Genomic DNA, 13,193 nt, shown 5'->3' with positions numbered 1-13,193 from the left:
AATATAACTTAAAAAATACTGGTGCCTGGGTTTTACCTCTAAATAGTCTCATTAAATGGTCTGGGGCCATGAGTCCTGGGCATTAGAGTTTGTAAAGCCGCCTTAGGGATTCTCACATGAAGCCAAAGTTGAGAACCCCTAACTCAAAAGATGCATTCAGTATATTTTCACAAACTACTTGGAGAGGACTGTGCAGAAGTAGGCGTCAGGGCCAATGTGTCCAGTCTTCACATCAACCTTTTCCTGGTGGCTTTTCTGACCCAGCTTTATCCCTTCAGTCTTTTAACTGAGAATCATTCTCCTCACAGGGTAACCTGGACCATGTATGTCAGTCAATGCTTATGCCTCCCACCAATTGCAGGTAGAGGAGATGACATGCCTGGGTCCTCACGTCAGCCCTTGCCAGAATGAGTGGGCAGGACTGGTCTTTCTACCCATAGAACAAGTAGGTAGATGCCTCCATGATGAGATGAGAGGAATAGTCAGGAGAGCCTCCCCAACACACAAATACACACACACACACACACAGACACACACATACACACACATTCTCCTACTGGCTACCCAAGAGTCTTCACCTCTTTTTTTGCCTGACTTAAAGTCCTGCCAATAAGTGAGAACCACTTTTAAAAGCCAACTGGGCCTGGCAAGGTTATATATGCACTATTAGCTATTCAAACCATATTGTGAGTTAGTTCAAAGAGAGGCTTTTCAACAATACAGCTGTGATATCAGGACATGAAAGCAGGGTTTTCCAGCCTAGTACTGTTGATATTTTGGGCTTGACAATTCTTTGATGTGGGCAGCTGTCCTGTGCATTGTAAGACATTTAGCAACATCTCTGGCCTCTACCCACTAGAGATGTCAGGAGCAGTCCACCCTCAGTTGTAATCACTAAAAATGTCTCCAGACATAGTCAAATGTTTCCTTATTGATGGAAGAAGAGAGGAAGAAGTGTTGCAACACAGAAAATTTAGAGGCAGTTGGGCCTGGAAAAGATTGATATCCTCTTACTTCTCATGATCCACTTGTGTCTCAGCCCCAGAAAACCCTCCTTCCTGTTATTAATGAGAGACAGGTGCACCATGGAAAATAAGGCACTAAAGACAAAGTCCAAGTGTTACAAGATAGTGCCTTGCGCCTACATGGAAGCTGTGTAATTTGGCACTGATTGCTCTCCTCCCAGCTTCCTTACTGCCTCCAAAATGTGAAATGTTGTGAGGTTAGGACTTATTATGGGAACCATTCTGCCCCACCCCTGTCCCCACAAAAATATGACCAGCTTTTCATGATGACAAAGCTACCTCTTGTGAATGCCATAAATGTGGTTAATTCATTGACACACATCTTGTCATTTATCACATTTAAAATCATATGACATATTCCCAGAGTTTTAAAATTTAAATTTGTAGCTGGACACAGTGACTTATGCCTATTGTCCCAGCACTTTAGGAGGTTGAGGCAAGAGGATCGTTTGAGTCCAGGAGTTCAAAACTGGGCAACTTGGTGAGTCCGCATATCTACAAAAAATTTTAAAAATTATAAAAAATTTTAATTTGTCCCAATTCTAAAGGACTCTGCGTTGCTAACGTGGAGGTATTTTTAAGTACTACACACAGATGGAAGGCAGAGGAACAGTGCTGGCTGAGGGCTGAGCTCTGCTTTCAGGGGAGACCCTGAACCTCTGACCCAGACTTCCAGCCACTCTCTTCCTGTCGGGCTCTTTTTTGTACCTTGGAGCAGGAATCTTAAAGGCAGCCGCAAGCGGTGGCTCACTCCTGTAATCCCAGCACTTTGGGAGGACAAGGCGGGCGGATTGCCTGATCTCAGGAGTTTGACATCAGCCTGAGCAACATGGTGAAACTCCGTCTCTACTAAAAACCAAAAAATTAGGGGGGCATGGTGGTGCATGCCTGTAGTCCTAGCTACCTGGGAGGCTAAGGTAGGCGGATCGCTTGAGCCCAGGATGTCGAGGCTGCAGTGAGCTGAGATTGTGCCACTGCACTCTAGCCTAGGTGACAGAGGGAGGCCCTGTCAAAAACAAAAACAAAAAAAAGGAATCTTAAAAGCTACTTTCCAGGACTGTCTGTAAATGACAGAGCCTGTTTCCAGGACTGTCTCTAACTGACAGAGCCTGTTTCACGCCTTTGTCTTCTTCCATTTTGTCCTCTTCACCTGAGGCTTCTGCTTTATTAGGGTTATGGGGCCTAAGCCCCTCTTTTGTGAGGAACATTCAGCCAACACTTTGTTGCAGGCAGGGTAGTCGACTGGCCTGAAGGTGCAGACACCACTCCAAGCTCCAGTGTCCTCTGGCCGCTGCTCCACCAGCTCAGCTCATGATCCTCATGGGCAGCCGTCTTGCAAAGAAAGGCCATGAGTAAACAAAGCATTTGCCACAGGAGTTTGGCTCAGATTTAATAGAGGACGTGTGCAGTCTTTCAGTGCTCCTCGGCCCACAAGCTTTAACCACTGTACAAACTGATTTAGAACACTAAAGCTCCACTGTTTGTTTAATGCCTTTATTGACTTAATTCCCGCCTCTTAGGCAGGTGGCCCCGGCAGGCAGCGCCGTCATTGTTCTGAGTCGGATCTCCTCAGTGACACCGCGGCCTTCCTGCTGAGAGTTCCTTTCTTTATTTCATTTTTTCTGGTCCTTAAAAAGTTGGGCAATCAAATTACAGTTACAGGTGTAGTGTTTCATTTTGAAAGAGGTGTAATTCACTCCAGTCAGTATTTGCAGCGGTCGAATTAGGTTTGTGGTGTAATACGGACTTTTCCACTTTCCCCTTGGCTAAAGCGAAGGGCTGATTTCCTGGGTGACCGTGAGGAGTGCCGTTAACTCTTCTGGTGTATTAACTCTTTCTGAACCTTGGGCCTCATTTGTCAGTGACTTTCAAGGTGCCCTCATGTATAATTAAGATATACAATAAGATACATGCAAAGCGTTTGCAAACTTCCTGCGGTGCCTTGCTCCACTATTGATTTGGCGCAAAACAAAAAATATTTTCATTGTTCATTGCAACAACAACATCATTTATTAAACATACACTGTGCAAAGTACGTTATCTAGTGAGGTTTTTCCTTAGATGCCTGCCTTGGCTCCTTTGAGCAGCACCATAAACTTTTGTGCTGGGCATTACTGCTGTCTTTTATCAGACAGGGACAGTGAGGACTGGAAAGGTGAAGTGGCCTGCCCACAGTCCCTTCGTGTCTGGAGGCGGAGCAGGAATTTGATCCCAGTGACCTGACCACTTCCACTCATCAAGGAGAAAAGGAAACCCCACAGGCTCTAAAAGGGAGTCAGAGTCACGTGAGTGGTCCGGTGAGCTATGCCTGTAGTGGCACAAGTGGGTTTGCTGGGCTCGTGCCTCTCAGAGGCCACTTGACAACTTCTCCCTATGGCACAGAGCTGTTCTTGGACAACTTCCTTAAGCTTTCTCATCAGAGGGCACAGCTCTTGTGTCACCTGATCTTGTTGCCGGTAAGGAAGTTGGGAGCAGCATATATGCACACACATTCTCTCAGACACACAGCCACACGTCCATTCACACAATGCACATTCCCATAACCACACACATGCACACTATCAGGCACACAGACATGCACACGCACACATTTAATCGGACACACACATACACTCTCAATACACTCACACATACACCCACACACCTGTCCACCCTCGGTACACTCACACATACGCCCACACACCTGTCCACCTTCAATACACTCACGCATACACCCACACACCTATCCACCGTCGGTACACTCACGCATACACCCACACACCTGTCCACCCTCGGTACACTCACGCATACACCCACACACCTGTCCACCCTCGGTACACTCACGCATACACCCACACACCTGTCCACCCTCGGTACACTCACACATACGCCCACACACCTGTCCACCTTCAATACACTCACGCATACACCCACACACCTGTCCACCCTCGGTACACTCACGCATACACCCACACACCTGTCCACCCTCGGTACACTCACACATACGCCCACACACCTGTCCACCTTCAATACACTCACGCATACACCCACACACCTGTCCACCCTCGGTACACTCACGCATACACCCACACACCTGTCCACCCTCGGTACACTCACGCATACACCCACACACCTGTCCACCCTCGGTACACTCACGCATACACCCACACACCTGTCCACCCTCGGTACACTCACGCATACACCCACACACCTGTCCACCCTCGGTACACTCACACATACACCCACACACCTGTCCACCCTCGGTACACTCACGCATACACCCACACACCTGTCCACCCTCAGTACACTCACACATAGGCCCACACACCTGTCCACCCTCAATACACTCACACATACGCCCACACACCTGCCCACGCTCGGTACACTCACACTCACACACATGCACACTCACATTCACACACACACACTCATGCATGTGTACACCTCTTGCTTTCCTGCATAGAAGCTGAGTACACTCTGGGGTGCAAGATCAGGAGACCAGCACCCAATATAATAAACTGCCAGAGGGGCGGGTGGTGTGCTGTGAGATTTTGTGACTTTCCAAGGCTTGAAATAATCTGAGAATTTACAGCAAGGACCAGGAATTGTTGTAAAGAAAATTGGTCTCTATTCTAACTTTAATTGCCCCCAGCCTTCATGAATCAGCTTTTTGGCACCAGCCCCTTAGCTCGAAGCATGCCCTTTGAGGCCTCACGCATTAGCGCTGAGACCTTGGGCAAGCAGCCTACCTTCTCTTTTCCTCCATTTCCTCATCTGTAAAATAGGGATAATAACGGTGCTTGCCTTATAGTTATGAGTATTAAACAAGCCAGTATATGCCAAGCTCGTGGACCAGGGCAGGGCACAAACTGTGAACAAACATGTTCACAATCAGTGGGGTTTTAATGGCTTGGGTTGGCCTGCCATTATGAACCATTAACAATGTGTACTAAAGACATACATTAAGTTTGAGACTTCATAATGGAAATGCGGTCTAAGGAGAGATGTACCAAGCTTTGAGGGCTTTCTGTCCTAGTGTCTCAATCTATATAATCTTTCATTTGAAAAAGTTTCAAGACAGAACGGCGATTTTTCCTTCTGAGTCTCAGAGCCTTCTTGACTCCCTTAGGCAGTGAATCACCATCTACCTCCTGGGTCAGAGAGGGAGCATCACAGAGTGCTAGAAAGATCAGGATTGGCACTTTGCTATCTCCCAAACCCTCAGTTAAAGGAATCCTCATCTTGTGAGAATTTTGCAAAACCCAGTTGGAGAAGGAGCCATACAACAAATAAAAATCTTAATTTTGGGCTGGGCTTACCTGTAAGTAGGTAGAATCTATGCATCAACGCATTTAATCTGTGATTCAAACAGATCTCCTTGGTTGGGTGCGGTGGCTTATGCCTGTAATCCCAGCACTTTCAGAGGCCGAGGCAGGTGGATCACGAGGTCAGGAGTTTGAGACCATCCTGGCCAACATGGTGAAACCCCGTCTCTACTGAAGATACAAAAATTATCTGGGTGTGGTGCTGCGCGCCTGTAATCCCAGCTACTGGGGAGGCTGAGGCAGGAGAATCGCTTGAACCAAGGAGTCGGAGGTTGCAGTGAGCCGAGATGGCACCACTGCACTCTAGCCTGGGTGACAGAGCAAGACTCTGCCTCAAAAAAAAAAACAAAAAAACAAAAAAACAAAAAAACTCTCCTTTTAAAAGTTATAGAAGAAACTGAAATTATTCTAATTAAGAATAGCCAGACCTATGACACTATTTTGTTCTATTTCTTTCCTTTGATCAGGTCTGGGATGATCATTTTTCAAATCTTCCAATCATCATTATCTTAGTCACTTTTCCTGTGTGTTCATCTGCACAGGCACCCCGGCAGTGGTTGCTTTGTTAATGGCTCTGGGCCACACCTTCTCTCTCCTTTGCTCTGTGGTGGTCTATGTCTTGATTCTATGTGAATGGCTCCTTTCAGAAAGTCCCACCATGATCAAACCAACTAGACATGGTTCCTCTGTTTTCCAACCCACCTCCCACCCAAGTTAGGCCAATGCTTGATCAGAAAGGCACTATTTACTCACCTTAGAATTTCAACAATTTCCTTATCAGAGCACTCATCTCATCAAAGGAGAGGCCAGAAAGATTATTTTATAATCTGTGGAAGTAAAAGTTCTTCTCTCTCCTTCATCCTCTAAGAGATAAATGGAGATGATGCAAGTGATTTTCCTTTATAATTTGCTTTTTGTTTAAAATTTCCCCCATGTTTACAAAATAATTCCTATCTATGCCTAGAGAATTATTGGAATGAGAGTCACTGAATGCTAATAATAGTTTCTTAGGGAGGAGGCATGTAGGGTGATTTTTATTTTAGATACTGGTTCCTGCTCTTTAGTTTTCTATATTGATTGACTTAAAATTGAACATGTAAAGTTTCGTTAAAAAATAAGGCCATTTAAAACATGTTTTTTTTTTGGTTTGTTTTAGAAATGGGAGTCTCTTTATGTTGCCCAGGCTGGACTCGAACTGCTGGGCTCAAATGATCCTCCCCGCTCAGCCTCCAGAGCAGCTGGGACTACAGGTGCACATGACCATGCCTGGCTTAAAAGAAAGTCATTTTAAGAAGGAATTTTTAAAAGCACACACACAGCAACAATGCCATACTTTTTCAAATCATTTTGTGTGTGTGTTAGTTTCTGAACAGCTCACTCAGCAGACCAGTTAACCTTTCAGGCCAGGTTAACACATTTCTTCCCAAGCTCTGTTCAAGGCATGTTTTGAGATGAAAAGAAAGTTTCTATGAATATGGAGGAAATGTTCTCCTTCATTTCAGAAGGCATAGTTGAATTATATTATCAGCTCACGAAGCCTTTGTAAAATACACCTAATGGGTTTTTTTTTTTTTTTTGGTCAGACTTCTCTAAAGACAACCAAAATGGTCAGTTGGGAAAACTGTTCAGAAGTTACAGCATGTGGGCTCTTCCCAGCATCTTTAAAAAGAAAGAAACTAGCCAGGTGTGGTGGTGCCTGCCTGTATTCTCAGCTACTCGAGAGGCTGAGGCAGGAGGACCATTTGAGCTCAGGAGTTCGAGGCTGCAGTGAGGTATGATCGCTACACTGCACTCCAGCCCGGGGGACACAGCAAGAGCGCATCTTTAAAAAGTTAATAACAAATAATAAAGTAATTGAAAAGAAAGTGAGTCTTGCTATAAATAAATGCCAGTTCTCCCTTGTTGAGCATCATCAGCTACGCTTTGGATATGCATTCTTGGAGTTGATTTCAACTTTCTTTTTTCTTGTTTTGAGGAGCATGCTCAGATTTAAACTTTTAATTGAAGTGTAATATGCATGGAAAAATGCAGATCTCATAAATACACAACTCAATTAATTTTAAAACTCAACATTCTTCTGTAACCATCACTCAGATCAAGAAACAGAATTTTATACACCTACTGTGTACCTACAAAGATTTAAAAAATAAAAAAGGGGAAAGAAAGAATCAGTATACAATATATCAGCACCCCAGAAGTGCCCCTCATATCTTCTTACAATCGCTAACCCCCTACCTCCACCCCAAGGGTAACCACAATCTTTTTATTATTATTATTATTATTATTACTAAGTTTATTTTCATTGTCTCAGGTCTGCTGAACTCTGGATCCAGGCTGTGTCAATAGGGTAGTGTGGTGCCTCCTGTACCTATCTCTGCCTCCTACAGTTCTTTTTATTTATTTTTGATAGTAGAGACACGGTCTTGCTATGTTGCCCAGGCTGGTTTCAAACTCCTGGGCTCAACAATCTTCCTGCCTCGGCCTCCCAGAGTGCTGGGATTGCAAGTGTGAGTCACCGCACCCGGCCAAGTCCTTTATCATCTCCCAAGAAGACTATGAGAGAGATTTGGGGCCCAAGTTGATAATATCAAATACACTGAACTTGACTGTGTTCACCATGTTCTGGCTCTAGAGAAATGAGAGCTGCTAGTGAGGGTGGTGCCATTCTGTGTATCTTCTGTACCTTGAAGTCTCTCAGAAATCTTGCCCCTGGTCTTCTTGTTCTAAGGACACAACAGGTTCCCTTTTTCTCTGGAGATGAAATCTAGATCTTCGATTTTGGAACCAAATTTGGACTCTTGACTCTGGAACACTAATTTCTTTAGCAAGTTGCTTCCTGGAATCAGTCCTAGAGTATGGGTTTTTCAAAAATGCCTTGATGAGAGGGCATAATTGAGAGGCACTGTAGGTGGTACAACACCATCGAGCTTCTCTGCTTTGAAACTCTGCACCAGGTTGATCTTGTCCGTGGCTCTGGCTTGATTCTAAAGTCTCTGGTTCTGGTCTTTTCTAGAATCCACGCCTAGCTCTTCAATTCTGAAACCAGATCTGGATTTTTGACTCTTCTGTATTGATTTATAAACCAAGTTTTTGTTTGGTAGAATAACCTGAGCAAAGTTTTTGATTGAAGGTATTGATGAGGATTTTCAATTGATCTGTGAGTTTGCTGCAACTGTACCTATAATTTGTTGCTACCATCTTGTGTGAAGAGGTGTCTTTGGTCATGCTGGAAGAGAGTCCTGGAAGCTGAACTACTGTCTGGGAGACCCATAATCTCAGCTTCTTCATTCTGCCAGTTTTGTACTTTATGTAAGTGCAGTATTGACTCTTTCCTGTTTAGCTTTTCATTCAAACTCATGCTTGTGAAATTCATCTAATTTTGTGTGTAATTATAGATAATTCATTTTCTTTTTTGTATGGTATTCTACTGTGCAAATATATTACAATTCATTCTACTGTAGATGGTCATTTGGGTAATTTCAGTTTTGAGCTATTATAATCAGTTATTATAATTATAATCAGCTATTATAATATACTATGCACATCTAGTACATGACTTTTGGTAAACATTGTAAACATTTCTGTTAGGTATGTGCATAGGAGCAAAATAGGGTATGCAAATGTTTAGTTTGCTAGACACTACTCAACAGTTTTCTGAAGTGGTTGTACCAATTTACCACCAGCCATACATGAGTCCCAGTGGAATATAAATGTAGAATTTCAATTTTTATAAGAGTTGTGCTGAATGGTAACTCTGGAGCTACCCTGAGCCCCAAAGATGATGAGGCAGAGGAGTTTTTCCAAAAAGTTCGAATCACCATTACTTCTTCACATTCATTTTCAGGTCAAAACACCCCTGTATGTCAGGTATGGTGGTGCACGCCTGTAGTCCCAGCTACTCAGGAGGCTGAGGCAGGAGAATTGCTTGAGCCCAGGAGTTCGAGGCTGCAGTGAACTATGATCACACCACCGGACTCCAGCCTGGGTGACAAAGTGATACCCCTGTCTCTAAAAAAAATAGTGAAATAAATAATAATAATGATAATCATAATAAATTCTTGTAAAATAGACAGAGGTATGCTTTATGCCATTTTCTCCTGAAGCTGAGGAAATAAGACAAAAGAGATCAAATGTGTTTTCTAAGAGCCCTACTAATCCTGTATTTCCCACTCTAGCTCCAGAGCTTTGATTTTAGGTGCATGTGCCTACCTGTGAATTTGTTACACAAAAGGCATGCTCAGGCTGAGGCTGGCATTTCTATAACATTGCTAGTTTCAAACCACAAGTCTGAATGCCATGAATCCTCATAGCATGTGAGGGTTTATTCCGCTGACAATTAGCCAGGTAGAAAGGGCATATTCATACTCTCTTGCCTGAACTTGGAGCTTTTCTGACAGTTTTTTGTTTGTTTGTTTTTGAGACAGAGTCTCACTCTGTAGCCCAGGCTGGAGTGCAGTGGCATGATCTCAGCTCACTGCAACCCGGCTTCCCAGGTTCAAGTGATTCCCCTGTCTCAGCCTCCCTAGTAGCTGGGATTACAGGCATGTGCCACCACGCCTGGCTAATTTTTTTGTATATTTAGTAGAGTCGAGGTTTCACCATGTTTGTTGGCCAGGCTGGTCTCGAACTCCTGATGTCAAGTGATCTGCCCACCTCGGCCTCCCAAGGTGCTGGGATTACAGGTGCTGACAGTTTTAAATGGAAAAAGGAGCCTATCCAGGTTTCCTAGCCTGGTTTCTCATCAGCCTCAGCCGGGCAGCTTTTTAAGCTACAGGTTTCCCCATCCCCACTCAAGGACAATTGAACTGAGGTCCTCGGAATTGGGACTTGGGAATCTGTATTTTATGAAGTTCTCAAGTGGTTCTGATTAAACTGGAGGCCAGTAGCAAACCTTTGACAGGAATCACTGCTGCTCTCATTTTTTAAAAAATAACCATCCAATACACTTTACCAAAATCCTGAGAACAAGCAAAGAAAATGAATTTAAAGTCAGACTTTCCCCCTTCTTTAAAATACTCTATCAAAAGACAGTATTTTGGGCGCTAGGCTTCCTTCTGCAACAGGCATGGGACTCGCTCTTGCTGGCTCTCTTTCTGCCGCCATCTTGATTCCCCATTCCCTCCACAAAATGCCCGGCGAAGCCACAGAAACCGTCCCCGGTATAGAGCAGGAGTTGCTGCAGCCCCAGGCTGAGACAGGGTCTGGAACAGAATCTGACGGTAATGAGTCAGTACCAGAGCTTGAAGAACAGGATTCCACCCAGGTAACCACACAACAAGCCCAGCTGGCGGTAGCAGCTGAAATTAATGAAGAACCAGTCAGTAAAGCAAAACAGAGGCGGAGTGAAAAGAAGGCACGGGAAGCTGTGTTCAAACTGGGTCTTTGACAGGTGACAGGAGTTACTAGAGTCACTATCCGGAAATCTAAGAATATCTTCTCTGTCATCACAAAACCAGATGTCTACAAGAACCCTGCTTTGGATACCTGCATAGCTTTTGGGGAAGCCAAGATCAAAGATTTATCTCAGCAAGCACAACTAGCAGCTGCTGAGAAATTCAAAGTTCAAGGTGAAGCTATCTCAAACATTCAGGAAAACACACAGACTCCAACTGTACAAGAGGAGAGTGACGAGGAAGAGGTCGATGAAACAGGCGTGGAAATTAAGGACATAGAATTGGTCATGTCACAAGCAAATGTGTCTAGAGCAAAGGCAGTCCGAGCCCTGAAGAACAGTAATGATATTGTAAATGCTATTATGGAATTAACAATATAACCATCTGAAAGCAACTTTTTTCGGTGTCTCAAAGGAGTAACTGCAGCTTGGTTTGAAATTTGTACTGTTTCTATCATAAATAAAGCTGTGGCTTCCTGTTGGATGAAAAAAAAAAAAGACAGTATTTTGCCAAATTAAACAGAAAAGGGAGTTCAGTGGAAGATGGCTCTGATTTCAGGGTAATAATAATGGTAGGTAACAATTAAATGGCATTTAAAAAATTGCTGAATGCTTGCTGGGCACAGTGGCTCATACCTGAATCTCAGCACTTTGGGAAGCCGAGGCAGGCAGATCACCTGAGGTCATGAGTTCGAGACCAGCCTGGCCTACATGGTGAAACTCTGTCTCTACTAAAAATACAAAAATTAGCTGAGTGTGGTGCTGTGCACCTACAACCCCGCTACTCAGGAGGCTGAGGCAGGAGAATCACTTGAACCTGGGAGGCGGAGGTTGCAGTGAGCTGAGATTGCACCAGTGCACTCCAGCCTGGGCGACAAAGTGAGACTCTGTCTCAAAAAAAAAAAAAGGTTGCTGAATGCTTTCACATATTTTATTTCACTTAATCACTCAGGATCTCTTTAAGGTAGACATAATAATTCTCAATCTACAGAAGATGATATTGAGGGTTGGAGGTTAAATGCCTCATCTGAGGACATATATGCATGAAATGGCATAACTAGGACACAAACCCAAGTTTCCTGATTCCAAATTTTACCTACTTCTCACTATCCCGCAGTGCTCTGAGAGTCAGGAAGCTCCCTCAAGGTCAATAGGAATTAAGTGTTTTGACAACTCTGAATAAGCGCCATGAGTCTAACTGGACTCCATTCCATTCTCCTCCCCTCCCTCTCTTTGCCCTTCTCCCTTCCTTCAATATCCTTTTAGTGTCTCCCAAGCAACAGGTTATTTGCAATGTGCTAGGGAATCAGAGATTAAAGAAAAAGTCCCTACCCTAAAAAAAATTCATAGTCTAGTGGGGAGATAGACAAATCATTGTGTGGTGATGCACTAAACATCAACCCAAATAGGTCAAAATTGGAAGGGGAAATTATGCCCTGATCACCAATCCAAGTGGCCATGTAAATTTATAAGAAGCCTAGATTCCTAAAGGTAAGAAGAACTTGCTTTGATGAACTCTCACTTCAAAGGAGGCTGTTTTATTTGGAAACAATTCCTCTGCCTTCAATATCCTATTAGTATATCCCTCAAAATGTGTGTTTAGATCTTTAATTCCGTAACATGTGTTTACCCTTTCATGATTAAATTCAGAAGCATGCCATCTTAGTAGTGGTTCATTTGCATACTCTTTCAGGAATGATAATGTTCAAAGAGGTATAGGGGCCTTAAAGAAGTAGGGGAGGGCTGGGCGCAGTGGCTCATGCCTGTAATCCCAACACTTTGGGAGGCTGAGGTGAGTGGATCACAAGGTCAGGAGTTTGAGACCAGCCTGCAGCCTGGCTAGCATGGTGAAACCCCGACTCTACAAAAACAAACAAACAAACAAACAAAAAGTCTAGGGATAGGCTTAGAGATTTCCTTCTAGGTCGTGTGTATAGGAAAAACAACTTCCAAGATACTAGGGAGATAATTCTGTTTGTAGTAAGCAACCAGGCTGGATAGAGCATGGATAGGTAGATGAGTGTGTTCACAGGTGTGTGGCAGAGGTCAGTAGCAGACAAACTTTCCAACATACTGCTTCAATAATTGTCTTCATTAGTGGCAATAAACTATGCACTTTGCTTTCAAACACCTAAGAATTATTCAACAATAATAATTAGTTGCTGGGTGCTCCCTGGGTACCAGCAGCTTCTTAGGCATAGGAAAAGGAGACAGATACATTTCTGCCCCATGCTTCTCCAAATAGACTACTGATGACCAATCAGACATTCCTAGAAAATTGAGTGTGAGCATTGCTCTTAAATCTAACACTTTCCATAATTGCTTAACCCACTTGACATTTCTGAAGCCTTGCACACTCTTGATGGCCCATTTCTGAGTATTAGTCTCCTTCTCATCTTCATTATGTCCCCTCTGAGCAATTGTGACATCCTCTCCACTTCCCTCTCTGCTGCAGGGTCTCCAACTTTGAAT

At 43.8% G+C, this 13,193-nt stretch overlaps 2 protein-coding genes and 1 pseudogene across 4 annotated transcripts in view; 1 reads left to right on the top strand and 2 right to left on the bottom strand.

Moving 5' to 3' along the window:
- The window catches only part of ZNF706 (zinc finger protein 706), a 664,654-nt gene that overhangs the window by 181,246 nt on the left and 470,215 nt on the right, over positions 1 to 13,193 (bottom strand). The gene's annotated exons all lie outside the window — the stretch shown is intronic.
- Positions 7,909 to 8,669, bottom strand: LOC126960900 (double homeobox protein A-like; annotated as a pseudogene).
- On the top strand, positions 10,381 to 11,200 carry LOC126960897 (nascent polypeptide-associated complex subunit alpha-like). Its single transcript, XM_050800721.1, is given in 1 exon segment — positions 10,381 to 11,200. A coding segment is annotated over 1 exon segment (708 nt). The 5' UTR covers positions 10,381 to 10,394; the 3' UTR covers positions 11,103 to 11,200.

The sequence above is a fragment of the Macaca thibetana genome, chromosome 8 (genome assembly GCF_024542745.1).
Source record: "Macaca thibetana thibetana isolate TM-01 chromosome 8, ASM2454274v1, whole genome shotgun sequence".
NCBI classification, from domain to species: domain Eukaryota; kingdom Metazoa; phylum Chordata; class Mammalia; order Primates; family Cercopithecidae; genus Macaca; species Macaca thibetana.
The sequence above is the reverse complement of the archived record's forward strand: the minus strand, read 5'-3'. Positions and strand labels throughout refer to the sequence as shown.